An 18,073-nucleotide genomic window follows, 5' to 3' on the forward strand; every position below is an offset into this window, starting at 1 on the left:
TACTCGAACCATTTGCATTCTTATTTCCTTATTACTAGCTTGAATGTGGGAACAACCATGGGAAAATGAAGCAAACACACGCATTGTCGCCACCACCTTCACATGCATTTGTATTCAACAACCTGCGTTAGGCATTGTTTACGTGATACCTAGTCCTACTTCGAATCGTACTTGTATTTGACGTGGTTCAAGACGAAAAATAAAAAACGAGTCTTCTTATTACGATAAATATTATGAAGTTCAGTACACAAATAACAATTGCACTAAGCAATACATAAATATATCGAAAACAATATATTACATCAATTACAAATCAACAAATTTTTGAAATAATTACATAAATACAACCCCGTCTAGAGGTTTTAGATGCATAAATATTTATCAAATCAGTAAAATTCAGTTGTCGAGCTTTATGTAACCAAAAAAAATATTAGTATATAAACATTTTTACGTGATTACCCAAAAAAAAAAAGCCGAAATCTCACGTGAAAGTGATCAGGCAGGGGAGATTCCTATCGAACATGCCAAGTAATGGGCAACCTCTAAGTGATCCGACCCTCCGGTTCATGTGTGTGTAGCACGTTCATCTGGGAAAGTTGACTGGAGCAACAGGTCAAAAGGCGGCCACGTGTCAGTACCGCGTTCTATGAGCTGGAAATGATCACTTTCTCCCTCTCTCTGCCCACCCACATGAAAAAAGAGATAAAATTGAACAAAAAAGTCTTCGGCTTTTGCGGTGAGGCAAAATTGCCCATCTCTTCACGGGGGGCATCTTTGGGATTTGGAAAATCTTTTTTATTTATGTACGTGGATTTAGCTGTAATTTATTGGGTGACTCGGGAATTTGATGTGGAAGTGTCCAATCTGACCCCTATACATGGTGAAGGGACAGATTAGGGAACGAAATAAAAAGTGAGGGGTACGATAGTCCACACGGTATAACTGAAAGCAAAAGCCAGACAGCTATATCCGCCACCAATATGATGCTGTCATGGGGGCCACACACCACGGATACAAATCATAGCAAATCAACGGTTCCGATCTTCTTAAACAATAATTTAAGGATCATTTCGGCTGAATTTCATCTGAGGTCGAGTTTCATTTCTCCCTTTTTAAACAAGAGGGCGGGGTGTCTCTTACAAAAGAAGCACAGGCTCTGCTCGATTGACACAGTGTGTGAGAGAATTTTCCAAACAAATCCCATCACACCAGCAAGAAAAAGAGAACATTTTTCAGAAAGGTTCGATCTTTGCCTCTGATTCTCATTGGAAGTTCGAACATTGCCACCACTTTCGTGGTTTGATGTGATATTGCATCGTTGTGCTTTTCTGGGACTGGCGTTTTCAGTTGCTAATCTGAGAATGACCGGATGCTCTGATGCAATCTCATTTAAGAAAAGTTTTCTTGATAAAGTTTTCATAAATATTTGTTATTGATCCTAATTTGGTGTGCTTTAAACTCCATGACGTTTTTATGTTTACGAAATTTCCGTGTACCTGGAAATTGAATTAATAAATGGAAGATTGAGTTTTTTTTTTACGGCTGTGTGCAGGTTAAAAGATGGCAGAAGGTGAGGATATTCAGCCTCTTGTCTGTGACAATGGGACAGGGATGGTCAAGGTAAGATTCCGATGCTTCCATTTGTTATTTATGACTAAACTTCAATGTCCAATGACCATCATGGAATCAATAAAATATTGTGCTGGTTTGACGTGCTATGATAATAAATCAGATCTGACATAAAATTATTTCAGATAAATCTATTTTATGATAATCAACATTTTCCAACTGATTTGGAGCTGTCATAATTGTATTTAAAAAATCGAGGGATGAAAATGATACGAATAGATTTAGGATCCGGGCATTTGAGTGGTCATTACTATTTTGGAAAGGAGCTAATTTCTTTTGCTGATCCCAAATGATCAGGCTGGATTTGCTGGAGATGATGCTCCAAGAGCTGTTTTTCCGAGCATCGTGGGTCGCCCTCGTCACACTGGTGTAATGGTTGGCATGGGTCAGAAAGATGCTTATGTGGGTGATGAGGCTCAATCCAAGAGAGGTATTTTGACACTCAAGTACCCGATCGAGCACGGAATTGTCAGTAATTGGGATGACATGGAGAAGATATGGCATCATACCTTCTACAACGAACTTCGTGTTGCTCCAGAAGAACATCCAATTCTCTTGACTGAAGCTCCTCTTAACCCCAAGGCCAACCGTGAGAAAATGACTCAAATCATGTTTGAGACATTTAACACCCCTGCCATGTACGTTGCCATTCAAGCAGTTCTCTCACTCTATGCAAGTGGTCGTACAACTGGTGAGGAAAATGACAATCGAAAATGTTCTATTGTTTAATAATGCGTCTCTCTCTCCAGTCCTCCTCCATATAGAAATGATAATATGGTGTTATTGTTAATGTTCCGTAAGATTACTATCAAGTAACTGTTTTACAACCTATGTTCCATGTTAATAGGGATTGTTCTTGATTCTGGTGATGGTGTCAGCCACACCGTCCCCATCTACGAAGGCTATGCACTCCCTCATGCAATCCTGCGTCTGGATCTGGCCGGGCGTGACCTCACAGACAGCCTCATGAAAATATTGACAGAGAGAGGCTACTCTTTCACTACAACAGCAGAGCGTGAAATCGTGAGGGACATAAAAGAAAAGCTAGCTTACATCGCTCTGGATTACGAACAAGAGCTAGAAACTGCAAAGACCAGCTCTTCTGTGGAGAAGAACTATGAACTTCCTGATGGACAAGTGATCACTATTGGTGCTGAGCGATTCCGTTGCCCTGAGGTCCTCTTCCAGCCATCAATGATTGGGATGGAAGCTGCTGGAATTCATGAGACAACTTATAATTCGATCATGAAATGCGATGTTGATATCAGGAAAGATCTGTATGGCAACATTGTACTGAGTGGCGGTTCGACAATGTTCTCAGGTATTGCTGACAGGATGAGCAAGGAGATCACGGCATTGGCTCCAAGTAGCATGAAGATTAAGGTGGTGGCTCCTCCTGAAAGGAAGTATAGTGTCTGGATCGGAGGTTCGATTTTGGCCTCTCTCAGCACATTCCAGCAGGTAACATTCGTTTTACATTCATTCATAGCCATCCAAACGTGAACCCTGTCTGAGTGATCTTTGTGTTTTCTATTGCAGATGTGGATAGCCAAGGCAGAGTACGACGAATCGGGCCCTTCTATTGTTCACAGAAAATGCTTCTGAGTAAAACTGTGAAGAAGGAGATCACATGATTTTGCTGCCGTTGTTGTTTCTTATGTGACTTTCTTTTTTCTTTTTATTCTTTAACTTGCTCTTTAATTTTTTAAGATATGATTTGAATATTACCAGTATGATTCTTGCTAAAGCTTTCGTTGTTTCAAGATTGATATTGAATTGTAGAAGAGTTGAAATGAATGGCGCTATTTGAGTTTTTGAAATGAATGGAAAATGATTCTTCTGGTTCAAAAAAGAATGGCACCAGTGATTTATATTTTCAGTCCGACATTCTCTCTGTTTGTTTCTTTGTTCATCTGAGACTGGCATTCTACACTAATATTTACTAAACTAAGCGTCATGACCAATATATTTTTAAAATTAATTAAATCAATTAATAGTTCATAATTTTGGGAAGATCAAAATTTAGAATTGAATATTTAAATTAATAAAATTGACGTGTAAAAATATATTAGATATGTGTTAAATGTTTTACATCGGTTGAAATAAATTTTTGAGAGTTATATATATATTGTTTGGACAATTTTTCTTCTTATGAACTTTGCTATTTTCATATTAATCAATAAAAAGTGCGATAAGAATACGTGCTATAATACATAAATGGAAATATTCTTGTAATATTAATCATTGATTGTAATCTGTCTAATTTAATATATTAAAAAACCGATCAGATCAATAAAACCTTGATATATGACAATTAATTACTAATTTAACAAGGAATGTGACAGAGAAATTTACACTACATATTTTTTGTTGTAGAGATATATTGTTGGAGAAAACAAATACATCCTCTCTCCGTATTCCACTATAAATCGCGTTATATTTGTGGAAAAAAAAAGTATATCGCATTTCACAATTTAAGATCGTATTGACGCCGTCTGCTTGACTCATAATTACTACTTCCACTCCAAAATTACATCAACCATCGTTTGCTTCGGTTTAACAGTAGTCGTCAAGATTTCTTCGCTGAGTTTAGTGGAGCATTTTGCTGTGAATACGCATTCTTGCCTATAGCACAAATGAGCGAATCCTCGCGTTTCCCAGGTACAAATGGTCGAAGCTCATCCTTTAATTACCAGAGACTGGACTCCGCAGCCGATTCCCCGCGATCGTACGTTGGAGATTTCAATTTCGGGGTAGATACAGATCGCCGATTTGCGTTCTCCAGGCAGCCTTCATTTCATCAGAACGTTTCCGTGGACCCTCGCACTCCTAAGCCCTTTCTTTCTAGGAATGTTTCTGCAATAGATATACCGCAGAATGATTATTTTCTGGATTCGAGGTTTCTGGAGGAATCATATCCCGAGGAAATCAATGAAAAAAATTCTATCTTTTCGTTTGTCTCTGAGATTGTAAGTGGATTGAGGTCGGGGAACAGGCAAATGAGGCGGTTATTCGTGTTGATTTTTCTCAACGTTGCTTATTCTACTGCTGAATTGTTCGTTGGGCTATTCTCGGGGAGAATCGGTACTAAATTTGAAATTTTTATTTGGAGGCTGATATTAATGTTTTTGGGCACAATCATATTGAAATTTGTGAGAGTAAACATTCGAACGGTAGTTGTATACCTTCTTTTTTCACGAGAAATAAGGTTTTAGTTTTTTACGAGGTGCAAAGCTTTTTACTTGGCAAGTATCCAGCTAGACATGCGGCAGATGATGAACGCATAATCTTTCTCTTGTCCTGTTGTATTTGCAACAATTGAATGGAAAGACAAGAATAAAAATGTGGTTACATGAACTCAACATGCTTTACTCTTTTCTCTTTCTTTTGCTTTTTCTTCGGGCGAGATATCTGCAATATTACGTCGAATTACATTGTGTCATGAGCTAACAAGATAAAATTCAATCACTGCTTTGCAATTTATATTTGTTGGTTCAGTCACATATTAAATTTCGATGTTATTAGCTGAATTTTTTTCTTGGTAGATGTATCTCAGTTTTGTTGCTATTTAAATTCATTTCATAAGTCATATGGAATCAAATATGTGATGGTTTCTTATTTTCTGTTGCATACTGTATTCTAATTTCTGGTTTTTGAGCATTTCAGGTTTGGTTTCTGACGCATTTCATTTGACATTTGGCTGCGGTCTCTTATCGTTTTCACTATTTGCCATGACTGCTTCTCAAAAAAGGCCTGATCGTGCATATACATATGGGTAAGATTCCTGATGGTTGTTTCATGATCTTACATGGGTGATTTCTTTTATCCATGTTGTATGCGCCCCCTTCTACCTGTGACCAAATATTCTGTTTTATTTAATATCATCATCATGGTCTTTATTTTTATTTGCAAATTTAGCATTATATTTTGATCTGCGAATGCAATTAAGTTATTACATGCACCAAATTACTTTATAATGAGCTGGCTGTCACCAGAATATGAACTGAGAGAATTATATATTTTTCGACAGATATAAAAGATTGGCGGTTTTAGCTGCTTTTACCAATGCTGTAAGTATTTTACAATTTAGCTTGTGTTGATTGTCGAATACCTTAATTTGTTTGTAGCGTGAATTTGTTTTTATTGTTGCATCTGTGACTGACAGATTACGTATACTGCTTGTGTAGACAGCTGTTTCTTTTGTTTATGTCATTCTCCTTAGCTGTGGAAGCACTTCATGCATTCATACAAGATGAATCCGAGCACAAGTAAGTTAGTGTTTGATGGTAGTCTTTAAATTTATATCAAAACCGGATTCCTTGATTTCTTTCCATCTCATTCTCATGCAGTTTGTAATTGCTTAGAATAAGAAACATTTACTGCTATCAGTGCAGCTTTTTGAGTGTCTACTTTTTGTGGGATCAAGTGATTAATAACTCATGAAGTGCATGTCAGGCTTAGGGCTTGATGAGGCATGACCTTGTGCCATGTGCCTTGGCTGTAAATATGAGCTTTAGTGTGTAGTAAAGGATCAAAGGGAACTTCGAGCAAGGTTTAAATGAAGAGGTCATGTATTAATGGAGAAAAATTCAAACTTATGAAGATTTTCTTTGTTGTTTCTCAATTATTTATAAAATACGTAGTCGATGCTGTGTAACATAAATTTCTTCATACATTAGATTTTAAAGTATTTGTCTGAGTGGACCTTAGTTCTATGAACTAGCACCTCCTCACTTCGCATCTTGGACTAGACGTAGGGAAGATGTGTGCCTTAGCGTACCGATGTTTATTCATCCTTCTTTACAGTTTGATGCCAATAAATTTTCTTTTCTTTAGTCTTGTCGAATGGCATTTTTTTTCTGTTTAAGACAATCTATATTAAACTATGTAGAAAATGAGATGTTTTGAAATGAGTCAATAACCAATTTAAGGACAACGGGATTCTTTCAAAGAATTAGAGACGAAAGGACCGAAATAGTGAAGAAAAAGAATGGCATAGGGATGGGGAGAGTACTCTACAATTTAGTGTTAATTATACCGGAATTTGAGTGAATATTGCAACATTTATCTCAGTTTTGTGCATTCTTATTTAGATTTCTATATGTAACTTATCTAAAAATAGTCTCCGTTTTGTATCTGTTTTTAGGCATTACCTGATCATATCAGCTGTTACAAATTTGCTGGTGAATCTTATTGGTGTCTGGTTCTTCAGAAATTATGCTCGAATCAATCTTGGTAAATCTCGTCACATTTGGCTTTCTTTCTAGTTTTTTTCCATAATTAACTCATAGATCACGTACAATTTTAATCTTTTTGCTTAGCAAGGTGATGATTTCCCTCGATGCATTTGGTTGGATGTTATGATAAATTGCATTTCTTATTGATTCATTGATTGGAGGATAAAAGGCTCCTTCGGGTACACTTGGTGTGATGAATTTGAAATCAATAGATTTCATTTATAAATTCATGTTTACAATAAATCAATAGATCAAATATTAAATCAACGATTTATTTATTTATTCATTAGTAATGAAAAGTAGAATGAATTTAAAATGACAGTATTATTTGGTGAACTTGAAATCCATTTTAATTAACATGAAATACTATATAAACATTTAGAGGTAAATTAAAATTTCAAACGCACCCTCAGATAATTTTTTGAACATGTCTTTGACCTCTATGGTTCTTATATTCTGTTAATGTCATTTATGTTGCAACTTTAATAACATTTATTCTGTTTATGATTGGTTTTATTCCTTTAACTAATTTCAACTTTTGGCCCGTTACATTTACCCGGTCCATATGCTTTGTTCTCTTACACCCTCCTCCATAGTTCAAAATTGTTTATTTTTTAAGACTAAAATTTATTCTTGCAGTGTACAGAAAAGCTGAAGACATGAATCACCACTCAGTTTTTCTTCATGTTCTTGCTGACTCTATCCGAAGGTATGGGATAGACCGTTCATGATTGTCAGCATCTTTTTGTGGGGTATAGTCTTCTATTGGAAAATTCTATCCCTGGATCTAAAGTTGCACATTGATTTTTTCTCTCAGTGCAGGTTTAATTTTAGCATCCTGGTTGCTTGGTCTGGGGTAATTGTCCAATCTACTTCAGTTTTGGTGTATTTATGACTTATATTCTAAGCCCACCATGCTGCTGCAGAGTCTCATTCACTGTATTTGCTGCAGGGTAAAAAATGCTGAAGTTTTGTGCTTGGGACTGGTTTCCGTCTTAGTATTTATGCTCGTCATGCCTCTCTTTAAAACCACTGGTGGAGTTTTGCTACAGATGGCACCTCCTAGTATTCCTTCTTCTGCCTTGATGAAATGCCGGAGACAAGTACATTCCATTTTTATAATTTTTTACTTTCTTTTACGTGAATTGTTGAAATTATTTGAAAAAAAAGTATCAAATTAAAATATTCCTTGCATATTATTCTAGCTAGTGACTTCATGCCAAAACTTTGTGCTATATGTTACCAGGTTTCTTCGCGTGAGGATATTGTAGAGGTCTCTCAGGCTCGCTTCTGGGAATTGGTGCCGGGCCATGTTGTAGGATCCATTTCACTGCAGGTATTTTTCATTATTCATCAGTACTTTGATACTCATGTGGATACGACACAACAAATTGCATCTTGATTGTGCAATTTAATTTGTGCACAGATGAAGAATGGAACGGACGATCGATCAACACTCCAGTACGTCCATGGCCTGTATCACGACCTTGGCATACAGGATTTGACTGTACAAGTTGATAGTGTTTGAGTGAGTTTCTTCACATCTTATGATTTTTCTAGCCCCTGCTGGGTAGCAGTAACTTCATGTTTGAGAAAACTAGGTTGTGTTGGTTTTCGAGAATTCAGATATACTCATTTTTCATACAAGGAACTTGGCTTTTAGATTTTTTGTATCCAAAAGTTTTGCGATATCGTTCTGAAGCAGTTAGTTGCATATGGATGAATAGTAGAACTCAGACTTCAACTCTAGACTGACTTGGAATCATGCTTGATTATGTCTAATATAAGTTAATTCTGCTTTAAATAATGTAGGACACTAAACAAAAGGAATCAATCAATAAAGATAATGAAATTAACATTTCAAAAATTCTGTGAAGCAGTAGTTCTCTCAATAAACGAAGATTGGACTCTAGTGCTGCTTAACAACAGGCTCCTTCGTTTCAAATAAATAAGTACTTTGAGTAATCTTTTGTATCCAAACAAAAAGCTTTTATTTTTAAAATTCAAACAAATTTCATAATAATTATCAGTTAGTAACTCACTAAAGTAGTTAGATAATTATAATATCATCAAACAAAATCAATGTTATGTGTGCAACTTAGCGAGATCATAGAACAAAAAGCTTTAAATTCGTAATATTTAAAGCAAAAGACACATAATTTTTTTTTTTAAAAAAATTTATTACAAAGTCGACAACTTTTTGGTTTTCCTTGTTTTAAATTTAAAATCCAAAAATATTAACCTCTTAAATAGATTGCACATGTGGCAACAAAAATTTCTTATATGAGATGGAGAATTTGGTATGGCTATTTTGTATTTGTATTAACAGAAAGGTGTCATGTTCTCTCAGTTAATAAATTACTAGAAAAAATCAATATTACATATAAATTGTTGTTTAAGCCGAATGTGGAAAATGAATTCAAATAAAATGTTGAGACGTGTTCAATATGCATGCTAAAGTTGGTGTTTTGATTGCTGATTGAAATAAAAGATATGACAAATGTACGATAGCAAAACCATTTCGAAAATGCATAAATTTGATCTACACTGATGTTTAAAATAATAATAATAGATGCATAAAAATAAATAAATCAAATTATCAAACTAAACCAAAACAAACTTTTATTGAATTTATATCGTAAATTAATAAATAAAATATATGCAAGTTAGAAAATATAAATTTCCAAATCCAATTCCATCTTAAAACTATACCTAATAAAACTTTACTCGCCGGCATCCAAAAAAAACTTTTCACACACACAGGCTCTCCACGCCGCCCCACCCACTCACCGGACCCAGTGATTCCCTCTAGCACGCGCCACCCTCTCCACCAGCTCTGGCACGTGCCACCACCCAGAATTCTGTTTTGCCCTTTTGACGTAACTCACACATATCCACTCCTTGTCATGTGTGTGGTGCAACAAATAAAGGTCAAGAGAGGGAAACGCACAAAACAGCACATATGGAAAGAGAGAGGAAGAGGCATCCTAAAGCTACAATTTTTCTTGCGGAACATGTATTTTTTATGATCTCTTTCTCTCCCAAAGACTCTGTCTTTGCACTCTCATGACGCTTCTTGATTTCCCCCTTTCTTCAAAAACATTTCTGCCTAGCTATACTTGAATTCACGCTTTAATCACTCAACAATGAGGATCAGGAAGCGTTTTCCACCGCCATCTACTTCTTCAGATCTCCATCTCAGCCAGTCAGCGGCGGCGCAACAGCAACCAGAGGCTTCTCAGACCAATGATCCTCTTGGACAGCCGTCCGATAAAGTTATGGTGATCAGTGACAGTAATACCATATGGGCTCAACCTGAAGACGATAATAATTATGGGGTGAAGACGAAGCTAAAGGTAAAGACTTTTTAGAAAACATCTAATTTAGATATCGAGACTTGTTCAACGTACAAAGACTGAGGTTGTAATTTCTTGGGGTTAAAGTTACAAGTTTGCACCAAGAATTCTTACACTCGGGTGCAAACAATGAAGCAAATATATGAAGATTAGTATAAATATTTGTGGTTACCTTCCTCTCTTTTTCTGTAGGAATCTGGGGACGATGAGAAAAGGAGAGAGGAACAGAAGAAGAAGTGTGCTGGTGATGATATCAGGTGATAAGAGTGTGAAGAAAATTAACTGTAGATTTCTACTTGTAATTCTCTTCTTTCTTGAATTCTTATAGACGGTTAAAAACACAAAAAGAAGGGGAAAAAAGCAATTCTTTCATTAATTTAAACTTTAAGTTCGAGCAAGTAGCCCAGTAAGTGGAGAGACCGTATGTTTTAACGATGTTTTGTTTAATCAACTATGGTTACCCGGGTGAGGGCTACATCGGAAGTAGATACTATCAATATATATGGAACTCGACTTATTTCATTTTATCTTCTCTGTATAATGGGAACAAATAGTGCCCCCATGTGGTGCATGTTAGCATGGGGATACATGCTGGTCCCCAGAATCATTTTCTTTACACATTATTTTCCATGCTACTGTGTATATGTTTTGCACTGATTAATTATTTAATTTGTCAACCAAACCATCCTTATTCAACGCTCATAACTTTCAGGGAAAATAACATTCCATATGAGGAAGAATTTACCAATAATAACTTTATGCAGCAGTATTCTTCTGCTGCTGCTGCTAAAGGTATATATTCCTATATATCAAATTTAATAGCAAAAACTTAACCATATTATTCATTGTTTTCATGTTATTTTGCACGTTATCTGCTATTTTTTTTATTTAGACACAGTGTATTGGCGTGAAGGAGATACTAAGGCGCTTGTCCCGTTGAAGAAGAGGAGAGGGAGTTTTGAAAGAAGCCCAAATGACGAAACACAGATGAGTGCAAGAATGAAGTCCAAAACTAACAAGAAGTGTGACTTAAGTACTCGAACTGGTCATGATGATGCCCAAAATATTAACAACAGTTCAAGTGTTACTCGCACAAAGAAAAGTAAAAGAGGGAACGTGATCATGGAGGGCTCACGTTGCAGCCGTGTTAATGGGCGAGGATGGCGGTGCTGCCAACCGACACTCGTCGGATACGCACTGTGTGAACATCATTTAGGAAAAGGGAGGGTTAGAAGCATGAGTAGTGTGCGCCAGAGCCATCATGAGGTGGATTGTCGTGGTGGTGCATTGCCCATGAGCAGTGGAGACCTGGGGCTGCAGCATCCGTTGGTGGTTACGAAGAAAAGGACTAAGGTTGGCTTGGTGAAAGCTAGATCAATAAGCAGCTTGTTAAGCCAAATTTAATGGAGGGCGGGTGGGATTCTAATTTTGAATGATGTTGATTAGTTATGTGTTGGAATCTATTATCACGTTTGTGATTCATAAATTTCTTCGTGCGTAAACGATCTTTACTTTAGTTTAATGCAAAATAGCACAAATTCTCTATAGAATTTTCCAAGATACTTGCTTATTTCAGAAGGAAATAAGAAAAAAAAATCCAAGAATTTACACGAACACATATATATATATATGTGGCCACAAGACAAACCTATATTCCTATCTATATGTGGCATATCTCGAAACCACCCAATTAAGCATCTCTACTTTAGAATGTCAAATCATCGAATGTTACATTATCTCAGATTGTCGAATGTTCTATAATTGTATTCAGGTCCAAAAAGAAACACTTTTCCGTATTATGGTACGGAATATAGTTTAGCAAATCATAGAATATAGTTTTATAATAATCAAAATACAATATATTATCTCATCTGTTTGAATGGACTTCGGATCTTAGGTCCATCGAAAATGGCCCAATAAAGTTGGCCCAAATGACCTAATTTCTCTTCATGGGCTCTGTTCTATGGGCCCTACTACACGTCCCGCCTGTTTCTTACGTACCATAGCTTTCTGAGTTGAACCCAATTCAGACAGCATTTCTTTATCATTCCTTCCCCCACCCCCAAATCCATCCCTATTCTCTCAGTCTTCAGTGCTCAGATGGAGAGAAAATCAATGGGGTTTTCATATCATTGCATGTAATCCAGCTCAATTCGCAACCTAATTCGTCGATTTTGTTCTTGTTTGCTCATAAATACAATCTTTGTTTTCCGGAGGTCTCTCTCCCTCTCCCCGCAGTTCGTTGTTTTGTTATTACATGTTGTTTAACGCTTTATGTAATTGGAGTGTAAAGTTTGAGTCTTGGTATCTTTTGCGGCTTTCGTCTCCGAAAAGATGAAAACCCTTGGTTTGGTTTTCAGCGTGGGGCAGACGTGTCTTGGGTTTAGATTTTGAAATTCCGATGTTTTTCTTGTAATCTGTGTGATTATTTCTTTCACCCTTTGCCCCTTTTCAGTGATAAAGTTATGGGTTTTTATTTGTTTGACTCTCCTGAAAAGCTGGGGGTCTTAGTTGACTGGAACTGATTCTTGGTTTTAATTCTCTAGTGCTGTGGCTTTTAATGTTGGATTCGTATTCTTTTGAGGCTAAAACAAATAGGGTTCTAATTTTTCAGTGATGGTAGATATTTGTGTTCCCTGAATTCAATTAGGTTGTAAACCTTGTTTTGTTAGAGAAAGTTGTGAGATTTTGTTTTCTCGGGCTTAAACCAGAAGTCCTGTTTTGAAGGTTGGGCTTTGGCTATTATTTGGGTTTTCTCGATAATTTAGATGACGGATGAGAATCCAAGTTCAAGAAATCTTGATCTCAATTTGGGACCTCTCGATGATTCAAGTTATGACAGTGCACCTGGATCAGGATCTTATCCATATGTTTCTATGAACCTGGAAGATTGGTTAGATGCTCCTGTTCATAGGGTAAGTGATGTATATAGGCAAAGGAGTCAACGGTGGCGGTCCTTGTGGAGGCAGGCTCCTATCCCGCCTGAAACTAGGAATCTTGCCCTCGAATTAAGTGGGGGCATTGACCAGCAGACTGGTGAGGGCAGTGTCGCAGCAGAGGAAAGGACTATTGGGTCAGCCAAAGTGTCTGAGAATGGCATTGGTTGTTTGGAAGATGGAGGTCTGGGTAAGAAGGAAGGTTGTGGGAAAAATGATGGTGATGATGGAAGCTTTTTTGATTGCAATATATGTTTGGATTTGGCGAAGGACCCTGTTGTTACTTCCTGCGGCCACTTATTTTGCTGGCCTTGTCTATACCGGTGGCTACATCATCATTCAGATGCGAAGGAATGTCCCGTTTGCAAGGGAGAGGTGACGGTTAAAAATTTGACTCCAATATATGGCCGGGGAAACAGCATACGTGAGACAAGTGTGGATTCCAGCCTTAAGATCCCTCTCCGGCCCCAAGCGCGGCGGGTTGAGAGCTGGAGGCAAGCCATTCAGAGGACAGCATTCACTATCCCAATGGAGGAAATGATTCGACGACTTGGAAGTACATTTGATCTTAGCCGGGAATTTTCCCAAGTGCAGCCACGAAATATTGTTGGCCCTCACGACTCACCCGAGAGAAGTAACTCGTTACTCAACCGAATTCTAACTTCAAGAGGAATGCGTAGGGAACGAACTCCTGTCCCTGTACTGCCATCTGAGGACATAATTGACTTAAGGGAAAGCAGTCCAACTGATTATGAGGTGAGGGATAGTCACCGGCTTTCGTCATTTTTACTTCGTAGGTCAAGTTCACATCCAGCTGCTGCATTATTGAATCTTACATCGGTAATAAACTCTGCTGAGAGTCTGGCTGCTGAGAGGTTGGTAGAATCTTATTTTCAAGACCATCCTGTTGACATAAATCAAGAACTACCTCCACCTGCTGATGATAGGGATTCGTTATCGAGCATTGCTGCTGTTATCCACTCCGAGAGTCAGACGGTTGATAATGCCATTGAAATCGACTCCACAGTATCCCTCTCTACTTTGTCTTCAAGAAGAAGAAACAATGCTTCAAGAATTTCTGACGTGGATACCGGAGATTCCCGTGCACCTAGGAGGAGGAGATTGAATTGATACAGGATCATTTGTTGTTGTAAATTTGAGTTTTATTAAGGATAGAAATATCTAAAACCCTCCGAGTTTTGATTGCTATAGCTTTAAGCTAAACTTTGTTTAATCTATGTAACACGTATGAAGTGGGATGGGGCCAACTGAGTTGGATTAATTTTAGTTGCACCTGAAATAAACATCACAAATTTATATGGTGTTTGTGCCCAAGCAAATTTAGTCTGAATTCTTACCCGATTTCTTAGTTTACTGTCCGATGACTATTTCTTTGGTAACGGGGTCTCCACCATCAAGATGACTTTTCCGTGAGTTGTGATAGGTTTTAGTACAAAGTGGAAGATTAAGCTGTCGTTTGGTAGTCTTTTTTGTAATCTTGACTGATTTTGAGATGGATATTTTTATTTCTTAGATAGATTACATTAGATTAGATAAGGAAAAATTGATGCTTGGGAATTTGCCAAAGACTTTTGAGGCTTCTATTGGTGTGTGTGACTGGATCAGTGAATTATTGGGGTAATTAATATTTTCATAATAACTAAAAATTTAAAATGTGATATAATATAATATGATAAAGGGTGAAAAGTTGAATTATTAAATTGATTAATGGTGCAAGGGAGGAGTTTGTAAGTGTAACGAAAATAAACTTTTCATGAAAAAAATTTAAAGAACAATTTAATTTTTTTGTTCATGTTGGACGTTTCATAAAACATAAACAAACACAACCTAACTTGCTTAGGCAAACACAATAAATTGCTTAGGAATATTTCATACTTCCCTTGGTCAATACACCTAAAAATTTAAACAAGACTTGAATGAAAATCTCGTAATTTAGATTCCTTTAAAATTTGTGCATAACTAGCTAGGTTAATGAATTTGAGAATTATGAGTTTTATTTAATTTGAAGTTTCAAGCATTACAATCTGCCCTTTAGTATAGAGTAATTTGATATTCAATTAGTAAATTTTATTTAATTAATAAGATATGATTTAGCGTATCATTTACACCTTAGTGTGCCAAAAAAGGCTAATGAGTGAATCTCATGTTAACGTAATAGATTACAAATCACGTTGTCTAAATTAATCGCACTAAACTGATCATGTCCGACGAACTAATCTGAATTTTAGAAAAACACACAAAAGGACAAAGAAAGAACATATAGGGTAAAAGTCAATGGGCCCAAATCACTTGGATTTACATTCATAGGGCCTTAGAGAACAAAAGTCCAATTGTATGCACTGATGACTCAATGATTCATACGTGGCCTCAATTTAAAATCTTATATTCCGGAGACTTATTAGTATTTTAAAATCAGTATATTAATTTTATCTCGTATATACTTAATACCGAATTTAATTAAATTTACATATTTATCCTTTTTATTTAAATTAAACTAATGTAAATATTAAAAGAAAAAAAACTAATTGTTAAAAAAAGGCGTTTTTTCCCACGAATCTAACTGAAATAGCGACATTATACGTTTCTAAAACTGTTTTTTGAAAACAAAAAATATGTAAGATAAGCATCGCATGTGTCGATCGCTAGTATACAATTAAAACACAGATAATTTGGAAGAGGTAAAAACTTGTGTGAGACGGTCTCACGGATCGTATTTTGTGAGACGGATATCTTATTTGGGTCATACATGAAAAAGTATAACTTTTTATGCTAAGAGTATTATTTTGTATTGTGAATATCGGTAGAGTTGATCCGTTTCACAGATAAAGATTTGTGAGACCGTATCACAAGACAACCTCCTCCTTAAAAGAACTTGTGGACAAAGAAAAAACGTGGATGATTCCCTCATAAGCTGCATCCGAAATTTCTAGATCAAATATTCTCCACCACAATCGTATCGTAACAGTTATGCTTATTACGTCGATAATTACTAAAACAATTATATGTTGCATGAATATATATATTATCCTTCCAATTTCTATAAAATAGTTAGGCCGAAAACCTGCCGTCGTTTTTTTCACTGATTAACAAAGCTATAATTAAAGTGAAAACTTAATTAATTAAGACAAATCCATCATATCTTATCTCCCCACTAATAATTATGAGAAATTAAATGTCCTATCAATGAGTTAACGACATTAATAATTTGCATGATTAGTCAAATTTTAACGCCATTATGCTTTCATAATTTACCAATCCGCTATGGACATTTATAATTAAATTAACTTCGTAATTATGTCGGCTCTTTGATAATTAGGCAGGTTAAATCATAGAACATTTTTAGGGTTTGCTCGCTTTACAGATTAATTAAATTTTTTATTATTTTAAATTCTTGCAAATATAATACACATGTAATATGTGCGCCTGCCGCAACATATATACACTAGCTAGCTTGTGATTATGAGTTTAATATTAAATATATAAAAAATTTATTTAATTAGCATAGTAAAGCTAATTATGATTTTAAATAAATTACTTTTTTCACACTACAATGAAAATTGGGTCGAATATTAGAGAAATTCGACTGTCGATATATGTATTCGTGGATATAATACATTTATATTTACTTTGTTCCCAATTTTTTGTTTTTGTTTCTCCAAATTCCAAACTATATATTTTTTGCACCCCAAAATTTTAACACAAAAACTCTTGTGAGACGATCTAACAGATCAATTTCATGGGTCGAATCTCTTATTTGGGTCATCCATGAAAAAGTATTACTTTTTATGCTAAGAGTATTACTTTTTATTGTGAATATCTGTAGGTTTGACTCGTTTCATAGATAAAAATTTGTGAAACCTTCTCACAATAGAACTACTCAAATTTTAAAACCTTGCATCTATTGCACACAGTACACTGTGAAAATGGACTAAACTGATATTAATTTGTATGGTTCTGGTCTGGTCTTTTGGATTGTGTCAGCATGAATGATGGGCACTTATAATTACTGGTAATGATAACCACTGTTATATTATATTATATTATATTATATTATATTATATTATATTATATTATATTGTACCATTTCATATTGTCTTAGCCTGAAAATACCCAATCATGAAATCGGATATTTAAACAAGGGATCCATCATAGTCTTTGTATTGAATAAGAAGTTGCATTATACAAATAATTTTATTGTCCATAATACAATTGTAAGTATCGTGCAAAATTATGAACTTTGGATCAACAACTATAAATATCAAAGAGAAATGCATCAAATACATGTACAACAATTGCTACTCAGAATCTGTCATCAAGCATTTTTTGAATCATCGGCATCTTTTAAATTTTTATTTCAAGTTGATTTGCACAAGTAAAAAGTTATATCAAATTACTTAAATAACGTTTTTTTTTTCATTTTATTATGTGTTTATTCGAGCTTTATTGTATTGTGAGAATCATTGTAATTATTAAAAAAAATGCTTACAAATAGATTGAGTCGAAAGAATAGTTGCTAAGAGTTTCAGTTCAATAGAGTCGGTTAATCGAGTTGCAGTGAGTTTATATAAAAGTTGTACCGATCAAATCTTCTAGTGGAATCTTTATGAAAACAAAAGAAGTAGATGTTTAGTTTCCGAACTTTCATAAACAAATTGTCGTCTATGTTTACTTAAACCATTAATATTCATCTTATTTGATATAATCTGAGTATAAGTTATTCACTTAGTATTTTGAGTTGTTTCCGTACGTATCTGATTTGTTGCTCTTAGTACTTAGTTTGATTGAAAAAATAAATTGAATTGTTCACACAACTTGAGTGTGCATTATTTTGTCCGTTTGTAAAAAATAGTTTATTCACATGCTCTCTATATTTCTTTTTTGATCCATATATATA

The 18,073-nt window shown here is 35.5% G+C and overlaps 4 protein-coding genes across 7 annotated transcripts; all 4 read left to right on the top strand.

Annotated features, from left to right (window-relative positions):
- The first annotated feature begins 1,059 nt into the window (after window positions 1-1,059).
- On the top strand, window positions 1,060-3,508 carry LOC140967166 (actin-97-like). Of its 2 annotated transcripts, none has more exons than XM_073427578.1 (5): window positions 1,060-1,240; window positions 1,553-1,620; window positions 1,927-2,320; window positions 2,477-3,090; window positions 3,169-3,508. In XM_073427578.1, the coding sequence occupies exons 2-5, from the start codon at window positions 1,561-1,563 to the stop codon at window positions 3,232-3,234; spliced, it is 1,134 nt and encodes a 377-aa protein (XP_073283679.1). In that variant the 5' UTR covers window positions 1,060-1,240; window positions 1,553-1,560; the 3' UTR covers window positions 3,235-3,508. The 2 variants fall into 2 exon arrangements, with proteins under 2 accessions (XP_073283679.1, XP_073283680.1); XM_073427579.1 differs by having other exon boundaries at window positions 1,108-1,267.
- Window positions 3,509-4,162: 654 nt separating this feature from the next.
- Window positions 4,163-8,555, top strand: LOC140967163 (metal tolerance protein C2). Its single transcript, XM_073427575.1, has 10 exons — window positions 4,163-4,713; window positions 5,296-5,404; window positions 5,660-5,699; window positions 5,821-5,897; window positions 6,776-6,864; window positions 7,506-7,575; window positions 7,684-7,722; window positions 7,819-7,969; window positions 8,113-8,202; window positions 8,293-8,555. The coding sequence occupies exons 1-10, from the start codon at window positions 4,266-4,268 to the stop codon at window positions 8,392-8,394; spliced, it is 1,215 nt and encodes a 404-aa protein (XP_073283676.1). The 5' UTR covers window positions 4,163-4,265; the 3' UTR covers window positions 8,395-8,555.
- A 1,044-nt stretch (window positions 8,556-9,599) lies between these two features.
- Window positions 9,600-11,770, top strand: LOC140967136 (uncharacterized). 3 transcript variants are annotated; one of them, XM_073427550.1, is made up of 4 exons: window positions 9,600-10,222; window positions 10,415-10,479; window positions 10,935-11,014; window positions 11,136-11,770. In XM_073427550.1, the coding sequence occupies exons 1-4, from the start codon at window positions 10,013-10,015 to the stop codon at window positions 11,624-11,626; spliced, it is 846 nt and encodes a 281-aa protein (XP_073283651.1). In that variant the 5' UTR covers window positions 9,600-10,012; the 3' UTR covers window positions 11,627-11,770. The 3 variants fall into 3 exon arrangements, with proteins under 3 accessions (XP_073283651.1, XP_073283652.1, XP_073283650.1); XM_073427551.1 differs by having other exon boundaries at window positions 11,139-11,770; XM_073427549.1 differs by having other exon boundaries at window positions 9,601-10,222; window positions 11,115-11,769.
- Window positions 11,771-12,223: 453 nt separating this feature from the next.
- Window positions 12,224-14,565, top strand: LOC140967135 (uncharacterized). The gene is made up of 2 exons (XM_073427548.1): window positions 12,224-12,438; window positions 12,807-14,565. Exon 2 carries the CDS (start codon window positions 12,991-12,993, stop codon window positions 14,287-14,289), a length of 1,299 nt encoding a protein of 432 aa, XP_073283649.1. The 5' UTR covers window positions 12,224-12,438; window positions 12,807-12,990; the 3' UTR covers window positions 14,290-14,565.
- Window positions 14,566-18,073: the final 3,508 nt, after the last annotated feature.

The sequence above is a fragment of the Primulina huaijiensis genome, unplaced genomic scaffold (genome assembly GCF_012295235.1).
Source record: "Primulina huaijiensis isolate GDHJ02 unplaced genomic scaffold, ASM1229523v2 scaffold23605, whole genome shotgun sequence".
Classification (NCBI taxonomy): Eukaryota; Viridiplantae; Streptophyta; class Magnoliopsida; order Lamiales; family Gesneriaceae; genus Primulina; species Primulina huaijiensis.